This window comes from Mixophyes fleayi, chromosome 5 (genome assembly GCF_038048845.1).
Source record: "Mixophyes fleayi isolate aMixFle1 chromosome 5, aMixFle1.hap1, whole genome shotgun sequence".
NCBI classification, from domain to species: Eukaryota; Metazoa; Chordata; class Amphibia; order Anura; family Limnodynastidae; genus Mixophyes; species Mixophyes fleayi.
The window spans coordinates 84,498,843-84,526,445 of NC_134406.1; the positions used below are offsets into that span (position 1 = coordinate 84,498,843).

Genomic DNA, 27,603 nt, shown 5'->3' on the forward strand with positions numbered 1-27,603 from the left:
CAGCTGAGTCAGTGTGGCCTCACTCGTATTAGACTTATGTGCAGTCTCTAAATCTCTGATATGATTAAGCAAATAGTCTCGGTAGGCTATCTTTTCTTTCTTCATGCGAACACCCAGTTCAATGAGATTGCCCTGTATGACACATTTATGAGCTACCCAGATAGTAATTTTAAAAACATCAGGGGTGTCGTTCGCTGCAACATAATCGTCAAGTGCAGTGTCTTGTTGCTCCCTACAGTATGTGTTCTGCAGAAGGAGTTCATTAAGTCACCAAGAGCATTTCCTAGGCAGAAGTTGAGTAAGTTGGAAAGTCATTGAAACGAGGGAATGGTTGGTCCAGGTCATTGGTACAATAGAGGTCATCACGAGCATAGGGAGTGACCTATGTGAGAGAAAGAGGTAGTCGATATGTGAGTAGACGCCGTGTGGGTGGGAGAAAAAAAAGAGTAGTCTCGCTCGCTGGGGTGTTGGAAGCGCCACGTGTCGACCATCTGGTGTTTGTGTAGTGTGCGTCTAACCTTACAATTAAGAGATCTGCGTACTCCTGCAGTCACTGAAAGTATCGAATTCAGGCTGTAGGGTCCAATTGATCAGGACTCCCTCTCCATATTCTGAAACTTTTTCTAGCACCTGTTCAATAAACAATGGTTGATCCTGATTAGGTGTATACAGATTGACAAAGGTATATGTTACATCAAATAACCAACTTTTGACCAGAAGCGCTCTCCCTTCAGCTAGGCAATGTTTATGGAAATCTGAGAAGGGAAGCCATTTAGAGAATAAAATGGCGACCCCCCCAGAATCTTCCCCTCTGTATTATTGCTGAAATATGAAGTGGGGCAGTTACTTCCGGAGAACCGCTCTGCAGCTCCTAGCTTGAAATGAGTTTCCTAAATAAAAGACCGGCTGGAGCAGGTGTGTCAGGACATGCCTCTAGGGATGCAGGAGATAGCGGCATTCTCGATGGGGGGCCCCACGCCAGGCACAGAAGCCAGATGTGATGGGAGGAGAGCCTCCAGACGGGCAAACAGGAGTGAAGCACCCGAACAGCAGGGACTGCTCATTCTCTGGGCAATTAAGTCCAACAAACCCCAGGAAGACTTTACACAGAGCTCACATGAAACACAGCCAGTCAGAATGGTGTCTAAACCACGCCCCCCACTCATATCCATTTTAAAAGTGTATTTCCACACTTATGGAACACCCTGTACATTAATCTCAATAACAATTTCTTCAAGTTCACTAACACATAACAAAAACATAAACAGGTGAGTGCAATCATGTGGTCCTTTTAGCTGGTAGTACTAATGCAGATTTCTTCTTCTCCTTCACAGAGCAAACGGAAATTACTATTGCAAATAGCACAGTGCCACGTTACAGTTCACTGTATTCCTCAATATTGTCTAAACACCAATAATCCGACACAGCAGCACTTTGCAATCTTACTCTTCTCCAATAAACAGTTACATTATCCAGACGATTTGATAAAACGCACTCCTTGTTTGTCTTTCCTCCAATGTGACAGGAATGTTGAATACAATTTACAACACTGCTGTTCCCTCTTTTCCTATTAGGCGTAAGCATATAGTCCCTTTAGTACAAGCTGGCTCCTCACACACAGATATGGTATTCCCACAGATAGTAAATAATGTCATGGTGTTTAGTGCAATTTTCCTGATTTAGACTCAGTTTCTATCCCCTAACTATCTTTCCCTGCACTTCACCCTTCTTACTATATCACAGTCCCCTAAAAAAATATTATAAAATATTCTTCAGGTCTCCCCATCTTTTCCCTACCTTACTAGTAACAAAACTACTTAGTTCAAGTAGATCAATAACAAAGTAACATGGGCTACTTATACCCAGTGGTTTCCAGCATCTGTGTCCAAGATGGCTCCTCTCTGTTCATGTATCTGGTAAGCTCACCCACTCGCCACTGTGAATTCTCCACTCTCTCAGGGTGTCTCTGTCTCTCTGTAATCCCTCTGTCTCTCAGAATCCCATTACTCTCCCTTTGACAGGCTGCAGGGGACTCCCTTAGGATGTCTGTCTTAGGATGCTCTGGTTTCTCTTCAGAATGCACAAATCTTTCGCCTTCTACTAAACATTTCCATGGAGAGGAGCAAATCTGAGTTTTAACTCAATTTTTGCATGCCACATCTGACTGGGATTTCAGCCTTATTGTCATAGCAGCTGCCCACCAAGCCTATTTAAGGCACATTTGGGTGTGGCTCACAAGCCAGCCCTTGCTAGATGCAAAACCCTATACCTGGAAGGTGAGTGCATCTGATTTTAATGGTGTTTAAAGCATATAGGTCAGAGTAGGACCTGCATATAATGAGGTGCCCTTGAAGCTGGAAAGCAGGCTTAAATGTTTTGATCAAAATATGAACTAATACCTCATGTTTTCATTTTGCTAGACACACACAGATATGCCATGTAAAGGATAAGCACTGACAACTGTCTTTTTGTTTTGGCCACTGGGGTGTGATGAGTTAGCCGCTGGTGTGTGTGTGTGTGGGGGGGGGGGGGGGGGGGGGCATGATCTCTGTATTTTGTGGCATTCATGAGGATGCTCTCTAAAGAGCCTAATCATTGAGGGTTTGTAATGTCTGCACATTGTCAAAACAGAAGCCCAACTTTTCAGAAGACAGCTAAATGACAATAAATCTGCAAGAACAAGCAAGAAAGAACAGTAAGTACAGGTAAGAGAATCTGTCTAAATTTTTTGCTGAATAATATTCCTGAATTTTACTTTAATGATCTGAGGGAGGGGGGGGGGTCTGGTCATTTACAATATGTTTTTTAAGTGTCATGATTATAGCCTAATCAGGAGTAGGAAAATGATATATTAATGTGGTCATGTTCTATCCTAAAACCTGAAGTTACTTTAGAAAATATGGTTTCCAGCAAATTGCTGTGTGTGAGCAAACAAGGTTACAGGACTTTTTTGGGGCTGCACCCACTTTATGGAATTCACTCCCTCGCACCACAAGACTTTCCTCTAGTCTTCAAACCTTCAAGCGTTCTCTGAAAACCCACCTCTTCAATAGACACTGGAAAGTTTTATGCAAAGAGCCATTTCTGAGTCAGAGTTTGCCATCTAAACCTTCATTTATATATCGTAGAGCCCCTAACTTAAAAGATCGACTAGTGAGAGGCGCATTACCTGAAAATCTTCCTGCAGGACACGTAAAATAGAAAGGGTTCTACAGATGTGGAATTGATTAAACATGATTTTAAACGGTATTACATGAGATACCGGTCAAGGCTTCAGAAAATAGAACTCTGGTGAGTTTAATACCACTGGGAAAAGCAGTGTGGCAGCTGATTTTGGAGCATAGAGTGAAGAATATCACTTTTATATATTGAATTGTAATTGTAGTATGGTGTAGGAATCTATTCATATTGACTGTATTACACTTTTTGGAATACTTTTGCTTTCGTTCACATGACTAATTTTGAACAACATATTTAAATAAGAAGACCTAGACATAGAGAACATTTAAGTATATTTTATTATTATATTTTTGTACAGCAGATTATTCCAGTGATATATTTGGAACACAATTTGTAATTTTTTTCTTTGAGGAACTAGTAGCGCGTGAAATTTCTCACTTTTCAAATTTTGTCCCAGTGTATTGGGACCGGTGTACGGTCCATTGAGGTGTATTTGGGCTGCAGTTGGGTGTGGAGTGCTCGGGAAATTTCCCTCTATCTTTGATCTTTGCATTTATTTCTGTATGTCCGGTGGTTATCACCAGATTTATTAAATAAGGTTTGTGACTGTTTGTCATATTAAATGACATTGAATAATGTTCTGTATTTATTTTCTAATAAATATCATGTGTCAGATAGGCTTGGTTTTATAACACTATAATTATGCTGGCTATTTATTTATTTTATAGTAACTGATTAAATTAGGTTGTGACTGCATTTTCAAGAAGTAGTTTGAGATTTCCTAAGAATGTCAGGCCTTGTTTAAAAGTGAGTGTGAAATATATGAACGAGTAGAATTTTAGCAATTTTTGTATCGATGAAGTGGATTTATTTTAACCCTTTCACACCCACGTTACTCATTCTGAGGCGAATCTTGTTGTGACCACAAGTAAAAAGACATATTATACACAGTTGGCCTTAGTCATTAAGGAGTGCAAGGCAAAAAAGGAGTGAATTTGATCCTGGACAAACCATGTTACAATGCAAGGGGTGCAAATTGGTTTATTATTTTGCATGTAAGGGAAATATTGGCTGCTTTTTCATGTAGCACACAAATATTTGCTAGCTTTATTTTTACACTGAAATGTAAAGTTGATTTAGGCCATGCCTTACCCTATCTATAAATTTGTCCCAACATTTTAAATTTACCTCCCCCTCTAATGTAACATGGTTTTGCCAAGGTGCAAAGTTACTCATTTCATTTGCTTTATTTTCCTTGAATCAGGACCTAAGTGTATTATTTTCTATGCTTTGCTCTCCTTAATGATGCAGGGTTGGATTAAGCCAGGGACATTATGGGCTAGAGCCCAGGAACCTCGGGCAGCTGGGGAAACCCTAGAAACTATTTGCGTTTTGGTTTTTTTCTGCAGCGCCAGGTCTGGGACGGGGTGTCAGGAAGGCTGCTTGACTGCTGTCAGTGACAGCCTGTTACTGTAGTGCGGCCGAGGTGCGTAATAATCTCCATAGTGAGGAGATTTTGTTAGAGTGAGACTGTGACTCATAGTCTCACTCTCACGAGATCTCCTCACTAAGGAGCTTACTGCGCACTGCGGCCGCACTACAGTGAAAGAAGAACTCCGGCACTACAATGAACGAAAAAAAGACGGACCTGGAGCATAAGGAATTAGGTCAGGGGGGAGGGGGGTGCAGGAGGAGCGGAGCTGAGCTAATATATTATGGCTGGGGGGAGATCATGAATAGAGGGGGGAAAGCATGACAGGGTGGTGGCTAGCCTTGCTGGTGGGAGGTCATCATGACTGGGGGGGGGAAGCATGACAGGACGGTGGTTGGCCTGGCTAGTGGGAGATCATCATGACAGGGTGGTGAATAGCAAAAACTGAATACTAAAAAGTGAGGAATGTAGAAGAAAAAATATATAGTTTAATACGTGTAAATGGCTTATGACATCACCAGCGTGGGGAAGGGGGGGTGTGATTGGGCCTGGGGACAGAAAAAGTAGCAAAAGGATAAAAGAGAAAAAATAAATAGGTTAATATGTGCACATGGATTATGACATCACCACGTATATAGTGATTTCCTTGTATTCACACACCATAGTGCCAAAATAGACCAAAACAAGTGAGTGAGACCCCCATTATTATTATTAGCACAATCTTTTCTACCTCTCTATCTCCTGTTTTTTCTGGTTCCTTCAGCTATTTGAATTTGAAGTGACACGCTTATTTGGTCTACTTTGGAAGTATTGGTGTGCAAGGGAATCACTATGTACGTGATGATGTCATAATCCATTGGAATACACTACACTATACATTTTTCCTGTTATTTTTGTTGCTTTTCCTTTTTTTTTGTGAGAAATCTGGATCCGCACGGCTGGGAATTATTCAAGTAGAAGACGTTCCCTATTCCCTATGTGCTCGCTGTGTTATGAATTGTGAACTCTGCCATATGATTAAAGCCTCTTTGCCATGATCTCTTAATATGTTATATATCACTATTATAATATTCTCATGCTATTGAGAAATATCTTTGTTAATATATGCTTGTTGCTAATGGTGAAGGACTATACAATATTTTATGTGCAGAGGGCCAGTGATAAGTGTCTGTATTTTGCATTAGCTTAGTAGTTCCATATCTTTAGGGGTATTTTACTATTTACCATTTTGGATACGGGAGGGCCCCCAATAATATCAGATTAGGCATAAATCGCTTAACAAATGGAGGCCTCACAGTACCCCTAACCCAGGGGCCTACAGTGTCTTAATCTGGCCTTGGGCGTATGTGCTTGCTATACGGTCATCTGCATTTATTAAACATGCGTGTGAGACAAAACAGGAAGTTGTTGTGGAAAATGTGTATGTGAATGCTTCGTAAGAACACATCACTGTATATACATTGAGATTAATGTAAATTGTCAGCTGCACTGATGCATGTCAGATGCCCTGAAATCGAATAAACAGCATTAAAAAAACAAACTGCAAGGCAAATTAAACACACATAAAATAACGCAAATATGTAGTCTCTTTTTGTACAATTTATTTTATTTTTACATCCGTTTACAAGTGCTCAGATTTCTAAGAAACATATCTTGAATGCGTAATTTTAATGCCAGTGTATATGTAGCCTTAGATATCAAATACAGTGACTAGGCAAACTTAGAATTTACATTTTCTGAGAAAGACATTTAAAGAACAGTCCATGTTATGATAGGTACACACTGGAGGTTTTCCAGCTGATTATCGGGCCAATCACCCGATAAACGACTGCTCGGCCACATACCGCATTAGTGTGTATAATCTCACAATGAACGCAATCGTTCCAAAGTAGAGATTATCGTTTCATTTGGTTGGTCGTACTGTTTAATAATCACATTCCATTCACCTTCCGATCATGTAGTGTGTATGCACTCACGATCTGCATAGTTTATAGAGTCATGGCAATTGACATGTCCTCGTGATCAAATGTAGAGAGTGCTGTAGAAGGAATAGTTTGTTCACTCGTTCTGAGACTGAATATTTTGTTTCAAAGTCACAGAAGCTATTGAAATTCGTAAGAACATGTGGATATCTCTAACAAGGTGGTTTTAATCAGCGTGACAGGAATAAGAGAATGAGTGACTATTGTGCTGTCACTCTCTAAACTACTAGAGGACCAAATGAAGAGCACAGATCTGAAGGTAAATCGGGTCTAGTGTGTATGCATGAATCGCCCAACCGGTCTGACCTTAAGTCATAGGTACAAATGTTGTAGATAACAGATTGGTCAGAAAATTCTTGAGTGTGTAAGTTTTTAAAAACAGATTATTTACATACTATCAAATGATTTAGATCATAAGGTGTGGGGAAGCATTTGTGAATCTTACCTCCTGCAGTGTTATCAACAGCGATAGCAGTGTTATCGCTGGCGGCTGCCCTCTGAGTAATGGGGCGAAGCAAACAAAAGCTCTATCAACAACTAAAACTCATGAGGCAATGATTTTTTGCCATATAAAAAAGGTGAAGCCAGCAAAGATGTTTAAAAACCTCAGCTAACCCAACCCCTCTTCTAGTTTTTGTTCCCTTTCTCACAAAACTTAATAAAAAAAATTGTTACAAAAAAAAAAAATCAGTAAAAAACCTCAGAGAAGCTCCCATTCATATCAATGTATGTAATACATGTAAAATGAATGTGAGCTTTGAAATTAATGTGAGAAGTTGCATCTACAGACTCTTCCATTAGTAGCCAAACAGCAATAGTCCGACATTTGACATACTCTACAAGAGTAGTCAGTTGTATTCTCAAGAATCCTTTTTTGTGTGTTTCCATTCTTGGAGTCCTGAACAGTGTTAATTGGCTTTTTATCACATCAGTAGTGATTTGGAAGACTTTAATGGAGAGGTAAGGTTTCCACTGCAATTACATTAATGAAATAGTAGTAAGCTTTCAATATTGAACATTTCCAAAGTGATAACAAATGAATTAGCCACTCAATTAGAGACTTGTAAATCACTTGTGGGAAAAAGCAAATTAACACTTCTGGAAAGCTCTAGGAGCAGGGAAACACACAGAAAAAAAAAACCAGCCTCGATTTGGAAGACATCAGATGAGTTAGAGAAAATGCCTTTCTCTAAGAACTTGGGGAATTTCGGAGGAGACCTGGCCAAAGTGGTAGAAGCCAAGTCTGTTCCATAAGCATTTCACTGGCTACTGTAAATATTGGCTGGCTAGGTCAAAATGGAAGGGGGCACTATTACTTCAACTTTTTCTCTCCTGATCTTCCTTAAAAGGGCTTGCAATAAGAGGAAAATATGCCCTACTCGAAAGTTCCAAGGTCTCGTGAGGGCATCTATTCCTATTGCCCTGGAGTTCCTGTGACGGGAGTGTCACGGCTCAGAATAATTTGTGGATCCCCTGCCTCTATTTTAGATGGTATCAGTAGAGGATGGTGGAGACAGAGCCCGATGGTATACAAATGGTGGTAATCACAGAAGAAAGTTCATAAGCATCACGGATAACAATAACACAGGAGATGATGGTACTGTTGCAACGTAGTATATTAATTGATGATACAACAGGAATTAAAATATAAATATATATACATCTCAGCCAAGCTGAGCACACGGCAGTTCTTCAGATCACAGGAATAATCACAGGTGTACTTCACAGTTGGTAACCATTGGCAACAGCATGAAATAAACAGTATAAACAGTTCAACGCAGAGATGATGAATAGAACACTTGGATCTAATACGAAACACACAGCAGATGATCGAATCACTGATACAGCTAAAGGCCAATAAGAATAGTATGAAGACCTTGGCTGATCCGGGAAAACAGTATGATTCAACCAGGGATGAGCGGACTCGGATTATCGCAATCCGAGCCCACCCGAACAGTGCGGATCCGAGGGCGATCCGAGCACTGTTCGGGTATTTCCGGCGCTGAGAAAAACCTGAAAACAAGGCTATGAGTCCAAATCCCGCCGTCGGATCTCGCAATACTCGGATTCTATAAATTCCCCGCTTGCTGCCGCCATCTTCACTCGGGCATTGATCAGGGAAGAGGGAGGGTGTGTTAGGTGGTCCTCTGTCCTGCTCTTTCTCGTGCTGTGCTGTGTCCTGCTCAGTCCAGTGGTGCTGTATCCTGTGCTCTGTCCTGCTGAGTCCAGTGGTGCTTTGTCCAGTGCTCTGTCCTGCTGAGTCCAGTGGTGCTGTGTCCTGTGCTCTGTCCTGCTAAGTCCATTGGTATAAAAAAAATTATTAAAAAATTAGTACTGCAATATCTAACTACGTTCACTGTTCCTGCTGTAAAAAGCAATTTCTACTGCAATATTTAACTACGTTCACTGTTCCTGCAGTCCAGAAAAATTAGTACTGCAATATTTAACTACGTTCACTGTTCCTGCAGTCCAGAAAAATTAGTACTGCAATATTTAACTACGTTCACTGTTCCTGCAGTCAAGAAAAATTAGTACTGCAATATTTAACTTTTGGCATAAAAACAATATTGTGAGGTGTGAGGTGTTCAGAATAGACTGGAAATTAGTGGAAATGATTGTTATTGAGGTTAATAATAGCGTAGGAGTGAAAAAAAAACAAAAAAACTGGATTTTAGCACTTTTTATGATTTTTTTTTTTTTTAAAAAAAAATCAGAACCCAAAACCCTAAATCAGAACCAAAACCTTGAGTGGTGTGTTTTGGCAAAACCAATCAGAACCCAAAACCTCAAGCTAATCAGAACCCAAAACCCAAAACACGAAAAGTGGCTGGTGCACACCCCTAGATTCAACTAGCAAGTGGTTACGGCGGCGGTTCCCAAAGTGTGCGCCGCGGCTCCCAGGGGTGCCGCGGGCCAGCCATAGAAAAAAATGAAAGAACACAGAAACTTACCAATCCGCCGGGCGCCGGGACCCAGCAGCCTCCTCTCTCCCGCAGCTGTCACTGAATATCGACGTCAGTGACAGCTGCGGGAGAGAGGAGGCTGCTGGGTCCCGGCGCCCGGCGGATTGGTAAGTTTCTGTGTTCTTTCTTTTTTTCTATGACTGGCGCGCGGCAGAGGAGTGAGAGGAATCGTGACAGCGGGGCACAGCTGGGCAGAGGAGGGGCACAGCAAGGCAGAGCGTGAGAGGGGCACTAGAGGGGGACACAGCGTAGGAGGGGACAGCGTGACAGAGGGCAGACGAGGGGGGACAGCGTGACAGAGGGCAGACGAGGGGGGTACAGCGTGACAGAGGGCAGACGAGGGGGGACAGCGTGACAGAGGGCAGACGAGGGGGGACAGCGTGACAGAGGGCAGACGAGGGGGGACAGCGTGACAGAGGGCAGACGAGGGGGGACAGCGTGACAGAGGGCAGACGAGGGGGGACAGCGTGACAGACGAGGCGGGACAGCGTGACAGAGGGCAGACGAGGGGGGACAGCGTGACAGAGGGCAGACGAGGGGGGACAGCGTGACAGAGGGCAGACGAGGGGGGACAGCGTGACAGACGAGGGGGGACAGCGTGACAGAGGGCAGACGAGGGGGGACAGCGTGACAGAGGGCAGACGAGGGGGGACAGCGTGACAGAGGGCAGAGTGTCTGGATGCAGAGGGGGCATTTTTGCATACAACTAAATAAGTATTTCTGTCCTGACCTAAATACTTATTACAATTTTTTGACCCAACTACTTCTAAAACAGGACTGCTCAATAATTATTTTGGAGGGGTGCCTTGAAAAAATTTGGAGACTCTAAGGGTGCCGCGAACTGCAAATGTTTGGGAACCACGGGGTTACGGGTATCACAATAGTTATTATCTAGCGGAACAGTAAACGTTATATGACATCCAATCACTTGGTTGTAGATAAAGACATGCGATGAGATGTTGCCTAGAAGTAACAGCGAGGAGAAGAGTATCTGAACCGTGCGTGGAACTACAGGTCACAGGTGATCCGGTTCTCAGATGCAAGATGAGTTCACTACAATATGCAGCAACTGAACAGGAGCACACAACTTGAACTGAAGAAATGGCTACAGGCTTGACAAACAATTCATAGCAAAAGTCCAGCAACAAGTAACAGCAGATTAATAGTAAGCCGTGCCAGACATAGAACTACAGATGACAAACAACTTGATTGTAGTTCAATAGCGTAGTGCAGCAATATAGTCAGCCAGATAGAATTGTACTTGAGCCAATAGATAATAGCACAGGTGTAGTAGACAACTCACGAAACAGTTCAGTGTGCAAACGAACAGCAGGAAGTAACTTCAGCTTGTAGATGAACCGGAGAGGAATACAGCTGAGCCGATCAAGAGTAACGATAACAGGTAACTTCGGCCGCAGGTAATATCCAGAAAGCAGGCAATGAACAACGGAAAGTCCAGGTATACAGCCAGAACCCACTGCAGCGTGAGTAACACGAAGAACAGGCAATGAGTCCATAATCACAGGAGGTTAAAATAGTACTCTAGAACCAATAAGCTTCAGGAGGAGGTCCCAATCAAGGTAGCAAGGAACACCTGCGAAAAAGTAATGTCTCTGAAGCAAAAGCAGCACAATCATAGTTCTTAAAGTGAAAGTCACAATGCCGGCACCTAGCTATGGGACCGGCGTGTGACAGGGAGTAGAATCAATTTGTCTTGGTGTTCTGTCTTTTCACAATCAGATCAATCTGAGGAAACCATTAACACTTTTCCATGTAATACCCATTCTCCTGGGTGAATCTGGAACTAGATGAGACAATGTTACACTATTGTCCTTGCCTGCTATGTGAGTAGTTGAAAAGGATATCAGATTGTTCTCTGACCAAGACTTGATTTTCGATAGTTCTTGCATCATGGAGTTACTCATGGCGCCTACCCGGTGATTTATGAATGCCATTACAGTCCAGTTGTCAGAAAAGATCTTGAGATGCTTGTGACATAAAAAGGGATTGTAAATGTTGAATCATCTGCCACACGGCCCTCATTTCCAGAATATTTGTGTGTAGCTTCCTTTTGATCTGGAGCCATGTGCCCTGCTCTAATTCTGTATGTAGATGCAAACCCCAACCTCAGCTGGAATAAACAATCAATTATTGATCCAAGAAACATAGTCTCTGGTCCTGCAAATGTTGGGGTTTGCTACCAGTTCAGTGAATCCTTGGTGCCCAAGTATGACAACAATGTCCACAGACATTAGGACTGTAATTATTACTTTTTCCACTACTGTACATTTGAATGTGTTTATTACATTGGTCAAAATGCACCTAAAAATGTTTTGCATGAGTAAGAGGTTTTGTAGTCCCTTACTATTCAGGGAAAGCTCCCATAGATGCTACAACCACTGAATCTAAAGTGTTCCACAAAACAGCTTCATTTTTGCTTGACGTTACAATACCAGGCACACAAGTGCACCAATCCTGCATTCAGCAAGGAATTCCCCAATCTTGACCAGCTCCTCCAATGAGATGATGCAGAACATTGTACCCTTGGAGTTGCTGCCATCTTGACCTGTTAAACCATGTACTTCACCATAGAAACAGGCACATTTGTGCAAAAACTGTCTGTTTGTATTGTGCAAGGTCTATAGCCTGCGGTTACTGAAGAGGACAATCTGCAACACAATAAATTGCTGCCTGGGCTGGGGGACATCCTCCCCATGGACCAGTCCCATAGTAGGCTACCTTGGGCTGGTTCACTGGGCTACCTGCATTTTTTTGTCCTTTAAAATGTTCCTAATTGACGACTGAGCCAAGTCTCGCCCCCTGGGCTAAAATTTGCCAGCCAGCCCCTGCCAGTAAGAACATGTCGCTGGTTTTGTGCAGGGCCGTAACTAGGGCTGTGTGACAGGGTGACCGCGCAAAAACTGAGAACTAGGGAGAAAAAAATGTTCTTTCTCGCCCCATGCGCTAAAATTTTAAGATAAGGCTCTGGTTTTGTGTATCATGAAGACCAGTGTGCACCAATGCAGCAGAGTTCCCAATGTTTGAATATATTATTTACTGATAATTTTATAACAATCAACTGATGAGTAATATTTTTACTGACACAATTCTGTAACCCTAAATAGTAGCATGTAGAGGAAATAGGGAGTCAAGACTCTATTTAGACCTAAAACCATTAGCATGTCAAATGTTATGTGAACTTAAGTACTATAAGAGGTTCTCAGATTTGCTTTTGTTACTGACAGGCAAACATGTGCCTAATATCTTAATTTTAGTAAATTTACTGACGTTTGGTAACCACAGCATAGTGTCACTTGAAGCTACATAGAAAGGCAGGTATGCACGTGCTTACTGTCATGTATACAGTACGCAGCAGAATGCCCATCTCTCCAGCAGTCACTGTTCGAGTTTCCCGCGGTCACATGGTAAGTGATGACACGCCCGAGCCCGGTCACATGACAGTGATATCATCACGTGTGCCTCCTAGAGGAGAGAAGGAAGACATGTGAGTTTGGCAGGTCACAGCACTGGTCTGGAAATGGGGATATTAGATAATCAATGATTTAGCCATGGTTTAACTGCATCATGTGTAATGTGTGAATAATTATTTACAAGGCTTTGTAGGATTGCCGGCATCGTGCTATGTGTTTGCAGCAGTGTTCTAATACGTCTTATACAAGTCGCGATGACATAGTACTAGGTACAGATTTATATAATATTATATTCGATTGCATATATTAGGACTTTGTAACGTGGTCTCTGTGACGACCGTAGAATGCTACCTGGCGGGCAAGTTTTATTTGCAGGGTATTTGACCTTGGTATTTCATTCCATGACTTTTTGAGGAAACCTGTAATTCTCCTGCTATTGTCGAATTAAAAGTTCAAGCAACCTTAATCCTGGGAGTGCATATCTTTGGTTTGAAACAATTCTTGCTGTCTCCTAGCCCTAGTAAACATTATGATACTTAGAACGAACTTTTGGACTTCGTAAAAATGGCTACCAGCTTGTAACTGAGTTTTGTTTATTATAAATGAAGGTACACTATTAAGCAACCTTAAACTTAATTATTATTGTAATTTTGTTGACATATCTTATCCATTTGTAAATGTTTTTATTTTGAGACTTTCTCTTTTGGGTCTGCTATATTTACTTCTCTTGATAGATGTTCACCATAATGGTCTGTCATTTTTGATTGTAAAGTTTGCTAATCAGATAATTATTTTCTTTTCATGTACTTATATTCTGATGTGTGTGAGTGTATGTATATAATATATATTCATTATTATTTATTTTGTAAGTGTTTGTTCTTTTCATGTGTCTGATGGTGAAGGTCACAAACAATTGATATAAAAGTGCACATACAGGTCCCTTGCATTACTGACAGGCAGAAGAGTAGAGCTGTCAATGTTATTGGCCCAATGAGTACTAATTGTTCAGGCAGCTATGACAGAATGTGAATAGTAAACATGGCTCCTAAATGGATTGGCAGTCTCTTTTGCTATTTATGTAGTGAGCAGGAGCTTGAATCTTCTACCCAGTTCTTACTGTCATTGCTAACAACCGACTATCTAATTGCTGGCTTCTATTGTTAGTGGTAAATGATGCATTAACTGTGAAGATACATGTATGCACAATAGTGTGCAATCCATTTTATTTTTATTAAAACTGCTCTGCAATTACAGGTACCTAAACTTTCAGGAAATGTGATTTTTTTTTTTTTTTTTCTATCTCTTAAAGAACAGAAACTGACTGAAATGTAAGATGCCTCATGATGTTAAACAGTTGCTAATATTCACAAATATATTGTGACAGGATGGAACGCCTATGCAACCCTGCCTGTTGTTGCTGGGAACCGGCTGGGCTTACTTTGCCACCGTTCCCTTTCGTTATCCCAAATGCGCCCTCTTGCCACAGTAGGAGGGGCTTATAATGCTGCCACCACTGAACTCCTTTATGACGCTCGGAACCACATTCCTTCTGGTTAACTGTCACTGCTAGTGTACTCCTGTGCTGGTACACTTGGGTTGGTAACTCTGGACCTCTTACTAATGATCTGGGTTGCTGTGGATGGATCCTCCCTGGCCTATCACACTGACTAGAGCTGCAGGCAGGACGGTGGTACTGGAAAAGCTTGGGTCCCAACCTCAGAATCAGCTGGAGAACGGAGTTGTCAAGCAGGATTTTGAAGCAGAGTGATGTTTATTGCTCAAGTGTCCTGACAAGGACAGTCCCACTGTTTTTAGGTATCAGTGGTCAGGTCAGATGGAACATCAGAATGATACATTGCAGTGTACAAGTCAGTGCATTTATACCTTTCAGACACATGCTACTTTTAGCATCAGGATATACTCTATTTACACAAACATAGATTTACATGCATTGCAAAGCAAATAGTATTTATACTTGGCTATGAAATTCTTAAAAACCTTGATGTGATTTCCTGGATCTGATTTCAGAGACAGAAGACCCACTAGCAAGTCAAAAGATCTGACTGGCATGAATACTTCAGACCCATTCCCACAGAACAACAAACAAAACAAGCTACTTCCCCACATCACAATACACCAAAGGCTTGGTAAACACAGGCTCATTGTATCAGATATATACATCAGAAATAAGCAAATCCTATAGCAAGCTTAAACAAGAGACAAATTTCTTCCCCTGGTCTCAGAAATAACGATTTCCTATATCACAATATACACAATAATATATAAAAAATAAGTGCATGTGCAATTACATTAATAAGTGCCCTGTGCTATTTGCTTTAAATAAATTTTTACCAAAAGTTATTTAATAGTGATCCAGTCACATATATGTGTAAAAAAAATTTTTTTTTTAGATAAATTCTTTATTTATTAGAAAGAGGATGTACAACGATGCATAAGACCGGTTAGAGCAGTGTAAATATGCATAGAGTTACATATAATACAATGAAAATATGCAAGATCTATATAATAGAAGTCTAACCATCGGTAATTGTACTAAAGCAAACAAAAAAACTCAATGTTTCCTCTTTTTATTTATTTTTTTACATTCAAATACACACAACATTTTTTTTCTCCTCCCCCCCCCCCCCTCCTTTTTTCTCTATTTATTTTATTAAATTACATCATATAGGGGTTAAGAGTTATTGTTATGTATGTAGCCCTCAGTCGATCATAGCGGGTGTGTAAACAAAAAGGCTTAAATTCTTCTGTTTCCTTAAACTCCAACCAGCTAAACCAAGTGGCCGTGAACTCGGAGTATTTGTCGTTCACAGAAAAAATAATATCATCCATTGACATGTAAAACTCCACTCTGGTAAACCAATCTTTAACTGAAGGGGGATTGTGATCTCCAGTGCATTGGAATAACTGCTCTGGCTGCGTTGTTTAAATGTTTCAAAAGTGATTTCTTGTATTTAGATGAAGGAGTATTAGAAAGAGACAGAAGCCAAAAGCCCGGATCTTCAGAGACCTCATGACCAACAATGATCTTAGAGAGCCTAATAACTTCGTCCCAGAAGGGTGTTATTCAGGAACATTCCCACCATATATGCACCAAAGAGCCAAAAGCCTCATTACATCTCCAACATAATGAGGATATCTAAGGGTGAAATTTATGCAGACCGAGGCACTCAAAGAGCAACTATGAGTATTTTGATAAATCTTGGGCCATGAGGTTTGTGATATATAAGGTGCTAGGTCATGCTCCCATGACCTGTATAGGATGGAGTAGACTGAAATATATCATTCATTAGGATTTTGTAAATCCCTGATATGGTATGAGAAGGTGTATTTTAGATAAACACACAGCCTCAAAAGGAGAAGATTCCCTAGCCAGAGATCTGTAACCTCCTATAGACTTGACATAGTGCATCACCTGAAAGCATCTACAATACTTGATTGAGGGTAGAGAGTATGTAGATTGGAGTTCCTGAAAGGAACAAAGTTTCCAGTTGGCCAAGACTGACTCCCAGCTTTAGACCATCTGTCGAATGAAATTCTGGACAAGCCAGGAGGAAAATCTGTATTAGACAGGAAAGAAGTCAAAGGGCAGGGGAAGGCCACCACACTACTCGAAGTGCTGAGTTTATTCCACATCGTCAGGGTGGGCCCAACCGTAGGGTGATTTATCTTGGGGATCTTAGACAACCAGGGCAGAGTACTCAAATGTTTTTCACTAAAATCACCTTCCAATTCCACCCATTGCTTAGCATCCCCCCCCTCTAGTCCACTCCAAGACCCTATTCAAATATACTGCCTGAAGATAACTTTGGAACATTGGCAATTGAAAAGCCCCTTGATGCTTTAGTCTATATAAAATAGAATGTTTAAATCTGGGTTTCCTCCCCCCCAGACAGATCTACTAATTAGTTTTTGGAGATTATCAATAAATACCTTTTGAAATCTGAATCGGTATTGCTTGCATAATATATAACACCTTGGGTAATATGTTAATTTTTAGGATACTCATTCTGACAAACCAAGAAAACTTTGGAAGGGACCATGATCCTAATTCTTTTTAATTTTTGACTATTACGGAGAGTAATTCAGGCGAAAAAGATGGTCATTATTTTTTGCAATGGAAACTCCGAGATGGCGTATATGTGATGTTTGCCATTTAAATGGGAACGCCCCCTTGAGACCTACAATCATATGTTCTGGAGCAGAAATGTTGAGCGCATTTGATATGGAATAATTTATTTTAAAGTTAGAAAGATGGCCAAACTTTAAAAATTCAGACATCAAATTAGGGAGAGATATAACTGTATTGGTGACTATAGCTAATAAATCGTCAGCAAATAGAGCTAAACGATATTCCTTTTTTCCTATCTGTAGGCCCGAAATATCTAGGTTACACCCAATAGCCCTCGCCAGAGCCTCCATGCATAAAACAAAAATTAAAGGTGATAATGGACAACCCTGACGAGTTCCATTAGAGATAGAAAAGGAATCCGATAAAATACTGTTTGTTCTGACTTTAGCTGAGGGAGAGCTGTATAAAGCTAGGATTTTATTTAGACAGCAGGGACCAATTCCCATATGTCCTAGAATCCCCCTCATGAAACACAGATCCACCCTGTCAAATGCTTTTTCAGCATCCGTTGACAGGAGGACCATGGGAATCGAGGAAATGGAGACTGCGTGTATAAAATCAATAATTTTGGTTGTCTTATCTCTCGCCTCTCTTCCAGGAATAAATCCCACTTGATCATTATAAATCAGATTAGGAAGAAGTGTTTTTAACCAATTAGAAATTAATTTGGCAAACAGTTTGACATCTTTATTAAACATAGAAATCGGGCGGTAACTGGGGCACAATGCAGGATCTTTTCCCCTCTTTAGGGATGCCCGTGATGTGAGCTTCTAAAGACTGGGGCGAAAAGCCATTTACACTAGATACATCATTAAAAGCATTTAGAAGAATGGGGCCGAATTTTTCCATGACAGCTTTATAATATGAAATTGAAAAGTGATCTGGTCCAGGACTTTTCCCTGATGGGGAAGATTTAATGGCCTCGGAGAGTTCTGCAAGTGTGAAAGGAGAGTTGAGCATATTGCTAGTTTCTTGTGAGATCCTGGGGACACTAATATCCCTTAAATATTTATTTATCTCTTCTAACCTAGAATCGCCTGAAGAAGAGGTCCGAATGTTATATAAATGAGAATAAAAATCCCGAAAAGCTCCCGCTATATTTTTGTCTGTGTGCTTCAGGACTCCCTTAGTATCTTGGATCGAATGAATGTAAGTGAGAGATCTTTGGGCTCGTAGTGCTCTTGCCAACAGACGTCCCGGTTTATAACCCCATTGAAAATATTTATTTATACATTTTCTCCAAGCCAATTTCATTTGATCGTTCAACAGTTTATTTAAAGTAGATCGTTTATTTTGTAACTCAATCAAAGTCTCTGGGGAAAGAGAATGTTTGTGATCAGTCTCTAATTTTTTAATGTCTAAAAGGAGAGCGTCCCTGACGGCCACCTTTCTGTTTTTTGAGAAAAGTGCTTAGTTATATACACTTACCCCGAATGAAACATTTGTGAGCTTCCCAAACTACCAGTTTAGAGGTCTCGCCATTATCATTTATAGAAATAAATTCATCAATGGAAGACTCAAGTTGAGATTTACAATAATGATCTTGTAACAGTAACTCGTTAAACTTCCATATATGTGTAAAATTAACTCATCAGAACTGAACCTATAGGTTTATAATGCAGTGATCGTGGTTTAAGAGTATTTGTCACACGCTGCTCATTCGGCTTCCATAGACCAAGACTGAGACACTCACATGTGTCCCATTAACAGACTTCAAACCTCTAAGTGCTGATCTGCGCATGTGCAGACTGATTACCTGTCCACTTCTAATTAGATTCCTATTGGTTCCTGTGTTGGCTCCAGACTTGAAAAGGCACTTCCTCCCTTTCCTCTGGGCCTGTTGATCAAGTTACCTGTCTGGTTAGGTCACTACCTATTCTATGAGCTCTCATCTGGATCGTCAGTGCCTCTGCTGTATTGTTACTCCGCGGTCTGTACCACTCAAGCTGCACCTGTTTCCATTGTGTTACTACTCCATGGGTTTTACCACTCAGCTGCACCTGTTTCTACTGTGTTGCTACTCCACGGGCTATACCGCTCAAGCTGCAACTACCTCTGCTGTGTGCTACTCTGTGAGTTATACCGCTCAAGCTACAATCGCCTCCGCTGTGTGCAACTTCACGGGCTATACCGCTCAAGCTGCAACCATCTCTACTGTGTATCACTCCTCGGGCTATACTGCTCCAGCCGCACCTGTCTTTGCTGTATCGCTGATCTTGGAATGGGACTGTTTAAACCACACCTGACTCTGTCAGGTTGCTCATTCAAGTCATCTCTCTGAACCGTTCTATCCAGCTTCATCTGTTCCGCATTGGTCATTCCGGCTTAGTGGCATTACAGGTCGTATCACCAAGTTGCTTGTTGTCCTCTTTCCTGGCTGAACTGTTCAAGTATCATTGAAAGCATTAAGGCACTATTTGGTATCGGGTCCCTGCCGCATCTACTGTGTATCTACTGCTACCTGGACTGTTAAACTCTCCTTTGATGTGTGCTGTGCTATTGTGATACCATACACCTGTGCCTCATTCTTTCCACCCTATTGCTGGACTGTTCATTCAAAGCCATATCCATTTGTCTATTGATTGTTCATATTGCCTATGACATTACCGGTGGCTCCGCCCACCTTGTACCACGTTTCTAGTGTATATGCATCTACCAGGACTTTCCTGTATATTCATTCAGTCATCATTAAACCGCTGATTGTACTTTTATCCTGCATCTGTCATCTATTTGAACCTCGGGTTACCATTACCACTTGCCAGTGTATTGTTAGATTCTCCCTGAGGATCCGTTCTCACAACATCTTTGAATGGATCCAGAGTCCACAATACCAAACCGTGACAGTATTTCCTATGCACAGTATACTTCTAGACAGTAAATCTATTGAATTTGGTTCCATATGACTTAGCATTGCTGCCTCACGGCGCATGGGTTCTATTGCAACCGGAGTAAAATCTGGGTCGAGTTTCTATGTTCTCCCTGTGCTTGTGTTGTTTCCTTTGGGTGCTCCAGATTTCTCCCACAGTCCAAAAACATACTAGTGGGTTAATGCTATGGGTTATAGGGAGATTAGTTTGTAAGCTCCGCTGAGGCTGGAACTCATGTGAATGATTAAACATTCTCTAAAGAGCAGTGTAACACTGGTCCTGTATTAATAAAAGTTAACAATGACATTGTAGTTAAGCTCTTGTACTAGAAAATGGCTTATGCAAGTAGTCACAATTTCATATATCTGAATTTCTGTCAAGACATGGGAAGTTGCTTTATATAGAATGAATAATAGTAACATTTACAAATGAAGACTTAAGATGGTGAGGAAGTATTATGTAGAGCTTTTAATTGCTGATAATAATTTGCAATAGCTAGAGATGCTCACTGATCCCCGTGAACTGGTTTTGGATCTGGATTAGCTTCGTGTTTTGGTTTTGGCAAAACCGTCCTCGTGCGTTTTGGTTTTGGATTTTTTAGAAAAAATCCTAAAATATGCTAAAATCACAATTTTGCTTTTTTTTTTTTTTTTTGTTCCTACATTATTATTAACTTCATTAACACTAATTTCAAGTAATTTGCAGTCAATTTTGACCACCTCACAGATCACAATATTATTTTCATACACTTTCGGACAAAGACTGCAGCGACCTGGCTGGATGGTAAGCGACAGAGCAATGACACAAACACACGGCAGTTCCTAGCACATCTAGGACACATTGGCACATAGCAGTGGCAGAAAAGAAAAATAGTGCAGAATGGAATTGTCCTTGGGCCATTGGGTTCTTGGTCACCTCCCTGACTAGAGCCAATCTCCCCCGATCGCTCAGTTTAGACGGCCGGCCAGCTCTAGCAAGAGTCCTGATGGTTCCGAACTTCTTCCATTTACGGATGATGGTGGCTACTGTGCTCATTGGGACTTTCAAAGAAGCCAAGGTTATTCTGTACCCTTCCCCAGATTTGGGCCTCAAGACAATCCTGTCTCGGAGGTCTACAGACAATTCCTTTGACTTCATGCTTTGTTTGTGCTCTGACATGCACTGTCAAGTGTGGGATCTTATATAGACAGGTGTGTGACTTTGCAAATCGTGTCCAATCAACTGAATTTACCACAGGTGGACTCCAATTAAGCTGTAGGAACATCTCAAGGATGATCAGTGGAAACCTGAGCTTCATTTTGAGCTTCATGGCAAAGGCTGTGAATACATATGTACATTTGATTTCTTAGTTTTTTTTTTAATAAATTTGCAAAATTCTGAAAAACTTTATTCACGCTGTTATTATGGGGTATTGTGTGTAGAATTTTGAGGGGAAAAAAAGGAATGTATTCCATTTTGGAATAAAGCTGTAACATGATAAAATGTGGAAAAAGTGAAGCGCTGTGAATACTTTCCGGATGTACTGTATGTGTTTTTTGTGTTTTTGTTTTTTTTTGTTTATTTTGCAAACGTGTGTGGCAAATTTAACTTATATTGCATTTTGGTGCTTTATCAAATTTCCAGAAGATAAGGAGCCCCAATTACTGTGGTTTGGTTATGACTGCATCTACTTTCGTATCTCGATCATCATATGACCAGATTGTTACCTAATCACAATCAGCACCTTATAGGGATCCCTGGGTGCTTTGGGCACACATACTGAGATTTGTGGCCAATTTTACTATAACAATAAATTCAGAATCTTCGTGTAAATAGCAGGCTTAATGACACTGCAGTATGCAAGTGAATTATTATTGAATTTTTGACCATTCTAACAGATGGCATCTCATGGTTTTTCATTGTGAAGAGGACAGATATTTTTTTACATATAAATTGCAATGCACATATCTATTTGTTGCCTTCATTTTGATTTGTGTAACTTACAAAAGCAGTGCATTATAAAGAAAATTTTTATGTAGACAGATCACAATTTAGTTTGTCTGTCTGTAATTTTATGGAGTGTTTACCAATACCTGTCATGTTTTTTTTTTTTTTTTAAAGCCATATATATTTACAGGGTTCTTTTCCGGGGACATTATACTTACAGGTTAGAAGATTTCCTGTCCAATTCATCATGTTTTCTGAAGCTGGGACCACCAACACCAAAATGTAAAAAGGTGCAGACAAAAACACATCATACCCTTTAGTGTAGATAGCCATAAGTACTAATTTTCTAGAGCACTTGAGAGGCACTGTTTTATTTATATATATATATATATATATATATATATATATATATATATATATATATACACGTCTATATGTTAACACCTGTTAATAATATAATCAAAAAACAAAAAAAGAGTTTAAGAAATACATTTAACAGGATGCTAATGATTACAAATATATGTTCCAGCATGCATATATGACCGTCATCACTATCACTTTATACCTGCCCTGTAGCTGGTGCAAGTGACACAACTGGAAATTGCGTATCTGAGAGATGTCCAGAGCTTGAATCAAACGGATGTGCGTGCACTCAACCTTGGCACGCATTTACTGCACATTGACTATATGCATATGCCCCTTCCCTCCCCTGTTCTGCCCATGAAATCGTAGCCTGCTGGAAGTGTCCTTTGTGTTCAAAGATGAATTGGATGTACGTGGGTTCACTGGTGTATAGTCCTTTTTGAGCACGCTTAGTGCAATTTATGCATTAATTTTTTAATGTAAATCTGGCATATAGCAGGATTATGTTCCTTAATGAATTAGGTCCCCTGTTTTCCATAGAGATCAATAATCTCTCTTTTCCCAATGCTTACTTCACAGTGTAAAACTTGGAAAGGAGCAACAGCTCAATGTGACTTAAGTGCTGGACTGCAAATTTGTTAAGTCATTCCCAGAGAAGGGCAATATTTCAATCTGTATAGAGTCTTTGCCCACTTTTAAATAGAAGGGAGGACTTTTATAAAAACTGATGCACCAGTAACTGCAAAAAAGGTGCTATAACTCATAACAGGTTCAAAGTATCATTTTCCTAGTATAGTTTAGGAGATAAGTAAATGTCTGGATGCTATGGCTTACAGAACTTTATGCACAGTTGCTTGAACATCAGTGTTCTACATTGTGGAGTTTACTCCTAAATATACAGAAGTGTGCAAAAATACAATTAATGTGACATCACAGCCAATTTGCTTCTGCTAAACTGTCCACACACATACACTGCAATTGTTTTTTCTGATGTTATAATTTACATTAACATATTATACTTATATTTGTGGTCTAATTGCTTTTGTGATTTGGTCTGGTTATCAGCTGTTCCCTGCCTCTATTTAAACCTGGCTCTGGCGCCATTAGGGTGCCAGAGTAACAGGTTCCTGCCTCTAGCTACCACAGTGCTGTATTCCTGTTGTCACCCGGCTTCTACGACCACTCATCTGTATCTGCATTCCTGTTGTGACCCGGCTAGCTGACCATTCTCTATTCTGTGTTCCCATCCTGTTCCTGCGACCTTGGCCTGTTTGACTTTGCGCCTGGATTTCCCCTTGTACTTCGTATACCGATTGGCTTGACCCGGACCGTCTGATTCCTCTTCACTACACCAGTAACTGTCTGATAGGACCGCGACCTGCGTACCCTTTGCAGCGAAGTCCATACCTCTTGCGGGGGTCCCTGGTTAAAACCAGGGGTACGTTAGACTCCGCACCTATCAGTTCAGTAGTGCCAATACTGGTTAGTGTTCCTCTCATATCCGTGCCTGACAACTCTCTACATTTAGTCACCAGGACATGTCCTTTGCCGGCATCGGCTGAAAAGACCATGACCCTGTAAACTCTATGGATATTGTGATCCTGAGTGCATACACACTACATGATCTGCAGGTGATTGGAATGAGATTTTTAAATGTCTCGTCCAACCAAATGAAACGACAATTAGCACTTTGGAACGATTGTCGTTCATTGTGTGAGTATACACACTAACGCGATATGTGGCCGAGCTGTTATTTATCGGTTGATTGGCCCGATAATCGACTGAAAAACCTCCAGCGTGTACCTAGCCTTAGGGATAGCTGTTACAAATAGATGCAAGGAAGTATAAGCATTTACAAATAATTGTTACCATATTACACAGTAAGAATTTACAGACATTCAGATACATGATAAAGCATTTATTAGGTGCACTTGTTGAGGGAAATTAATCAGTGGTCTTAAATCAATTATTGTCCATATTTGTGTAAAAGTTACACTTGTGTGGCTTGGGGGGGAAAGGGTGAGATATAGATATTTTGGAACAAAGCATTTGAATGCATTACAATAATTCATATTATTAATTGGTTCTGTTATACTTATCTCTCCATGTTACTTCTATAGTTTATCGATGTGTTTGATGTATGTAATAAGGCTATCAACATGTTTTTCTCTTTCCAATAATATTAGTACACTGCCTTATTCTTTCTGTTTGTAATTCATGCAAGCATGCCTAAGATAATTTCTTGCATGAGATGGATGTTAACAATGAGCTCCCAAGCCACAGTTGTGCTACAATTTACCCTCTGATACACAGAAGGATGGATAGACTCGACTGAGATGGAATTAAGTTAAGCAGGTCAGACAATTTGCTAACTTTGAAGCTGCCTACTTTGTTGACAGCCAATATTTCAAGTTCTGCCATGCTCAGTTGCTGCTGCTTTATAAAAAAGGGCAGAGATGGCAGCTGCCATGAGTATCAAAGTGTCTCCGTGTCACTCTTCTCCACTGTGGTTAGTTATCGGCCAGTAGCACACATACAACTAATTCATCTAAAGGAATGTTTGATGCCGTGGAAAACCGCAATGTAATTTTTTTTTTTTTTTTTTACTTTTTTTTTCATTTTCAGAAGCCAGCGACCTATTTAAATCTGTGCCCCAAAAAATGGAACATCTGTAAGTTTAAATATTCTAAATGGTTTTATTATACATGATGGTCCTGACTCTGATTTTAGGATGGTGTACCACCTCTTATCTCAAGTCTATGTTGTTTTTTGGTTACCACTGTGGAATTGCATAGGTGGAATTGCAAATCAGGTGACAATTGCAGTCTGAAATACCTTTTTTAAGGCTGTCTACTATAATCACTAATTCACTCATTTTTAAAGTTTCATAAAGCCTTACATTTTCTTTTCTCATAGTTTTGCTGTAAAATATATTTTGAGTGATCTAGTGGATTTTGTTTGTTTGTTTATGCAGAGTCTCCTCCAGTTGAAGAATGGGTCCTCTAATGGGGCTTGGATTCTGTAGCTCCTGTCTGAGAGGGAGGCTGAATGGACTGACATTGCCTAAGAATTGGCATCGGGTTATAAGTTTTGGAATTATTCGGACTATTTACAGTGAGACAGGACGGTGGGAAAAAGTATATGGATTGGAAACTAGAAGAAAAGTAGAAACATTTTGGCATCAAAAAGTAAAGGACAATTTTACCAAAATTAATGAAGTAGATGTAAGTATTTATGAAGAAACTGTACATTTACTCCCAGTTTTTGCCCTTTGAATCTTTCTTGTGATTCTTGTGTTCTCTTTTGACTCTCTATCTCCACCAAGCTAGGATGGATGATCCATGTGGATATTGCTAGTGCCTCAAGCTAGTCTTAGTTTGAAAGTTTGGTTTACTTATCTATGAGGTCTATGATGGACACTCACCTTAAAAATGTAAAATCATAATATGGACATACGTGGTTTTGTACAAAGAACAATTTCTTACTTACACTGGTATGACTTGCCATATTACTTCCCTTGTATTCATTCACTCCAATAGAGCATAGCCACAGGGGCCCAGTTACTATGGAAGATAGAGTACTGGCTTGCATTACTACCAACTAGAAACATTTAATGAATACAAATCATTAACTAAATAACAGGAGTCAGTAATAACCTGAAATGGCTTGTAATACATACCATCTCAGCTACAGTGCATGCAGTCTGAATTACTTCAGCTATGTTAGGTAATGTGCTACACATATGTGTGTTGCCAGTAACTATGAAATCAGAACATTACGTCATTGACTAGCTTTTATCTCTTGCCATTAAAACCCACATGCAGGTATGAGATAACGAGCTAATACAAATACTTTAATGTTAAGTGCATTCTAACATTATAATCATACAAGACTGGACTACAATTCCAAGCATGCCTCCGATATTGACTCTATTTGTAGTATGACAGCAATTCCAGTTTTTATTTTTAATTATAATACAAAGAGTGTAGTCCCGTAGAACTCCTTCATACTGATGCATGCAACCAAAGAGCTATTTCACAGGAGGCACATAATGCAGTTTTAGTATTATACACCAATAAATGATGAACACTGGATATTTAAAATTATACAGGACAGTAATGAAGATGTGAAAGAGCTATCTAATCTAACTGTTGCTGTAGTCATTTAATCCGGTGCCACATTGACAGTAAACCATCTTTCCTAGCTGATTAAATCACTTGCATGGCTCCTGTCCAGCTATGAAAGCTGCTTTTCTTTACGTGTTGTCTGTCAATGGTGGGAGAACCAGATGACTCCCCCATCTAATTGTTACATAAGAGTTGTGCCGTAGTTGAGATAGGAACACAAGAGTGGAATTAGTACAGTTAGAAAGCAAGTGGCAAAAGCAGGAATCGGGCCACTAGGCTATAGAGATAAACTGCATGTATATGCTGTGGTGTGTGTATAGACTGTTTGCGTTTATTTGCATCTGAATAGTTGGTGGGCTCCGTATGTTTCCTTCCCCTTTTCTATCTTTCTCTGCATCTCGCCTCTTCTATTTTTGTCAGTACCTGTTACATTACAGCTTCCATTCTCTACACTAAAATATCCTGCATATGTTAACAATAATTATGCCGTAACAATCAAATGTTAGTTTTAGTAGCATCTATTGATGTTAGTCTTGTAAGAGCTTCCAGTAATTAAAGTATATTGTTCAGTAGCTGCATATATTTATATGGTCTTATCGTTACCTACATAATGATCAGCATACAATAGAATACAGAAATGAGCTTGTTATCCCACTGATCCTGAAAGGTATACTCTCCTAGTCACCATTTGTTGCAGTACAATGTTTTACATTATCTCGTGCTTTATAATTCTCATTGAAATATGGTAAATCTACTTCATTTACACAGAATTATGTGAAACTATAGCAGCAGTGGCTTTTAACAGAACAATCCTAGGTACATGTCTCTTTTTCTGTACTAACTAAAGCATGTTTTCCTTTTTGCTTTGTAGAAGTCAAAGCCAAAGTTTTATGTTTTATCCATGTTTCCGTATCCCTCTGGAAAATTGCACATGGGGCATGTGAGAGTTTACACGCTAAGTGACACAGTAGCACGGTTTCAGAAGATGCGAGGCATGCAGGTAAAGAAACAGCAGCTATAAACTGATATTAATATATACCCTTTTTTTGAATACACATTCATTCAGTCTATAAAATTGTTATATCTTGCTTCCTTTTGGATGTCAACTGCTGTAAAACAACTGTACAAACCTATTCTCACGTTTATATAGGGACATCAATAACCTGATTTGAAACTGGGCAT

The 27,603-nt window shown here is 40.2% G+C and overlaps 1 protein-coding gene and 1 non-coding gene across 6 annotated transcripts in view; both read left to right on the forward strand.

The window, feature by feature from the left end:
- Positions 1–2,056: 2,056 nt before the first annotated feature.
- On the forward strand, positions 2,057–2,172 carry LOC142159714 (U5 spliceosomal RNA). The gene has a single exon (XR_012692975.1). It is a non-coding gene; the product is annotated as a U5 spliceosomal RNA (small nuclear RNA).
- A 10,849-nt stretch (positions 2,173–13,021) lies between these two features.
- The window catches only part of LARS2 (leucyl-tRNA synthetase 2, mitochondrial), a 141,247-nt gene continuing 126,665 nt past the window's right edge, over positions 13,022–27,603 (forward strand). For 4 of the 5 annotated variants that reach the window (XR_012692787.1, XR_012692786.1, XM_075212501.1 and 1 more), the window contains exons 1-4: positions 13,022–13,062; positions 24,920–24,965; positions 25,269–25,518; positions 27,293–27,421. Coding sequence is in view for 3 of the 5 variants with exons in the window: in XM_075212501.1 (XP_075068602.1) it covers positions 25,288–25,518; positions 27,293–27,421 (360 nt within the window). In the remaining 2 variants the exon portion in view is untranslated. The remainder of the gene's footprint in view (positions 13,063–24,919; positions 24,966–25,268; positions 25,519–27,292; positions 27,422–27,603) is intronic. The other variant, XM_075212502.1, reaches the window with a different exon arrangement.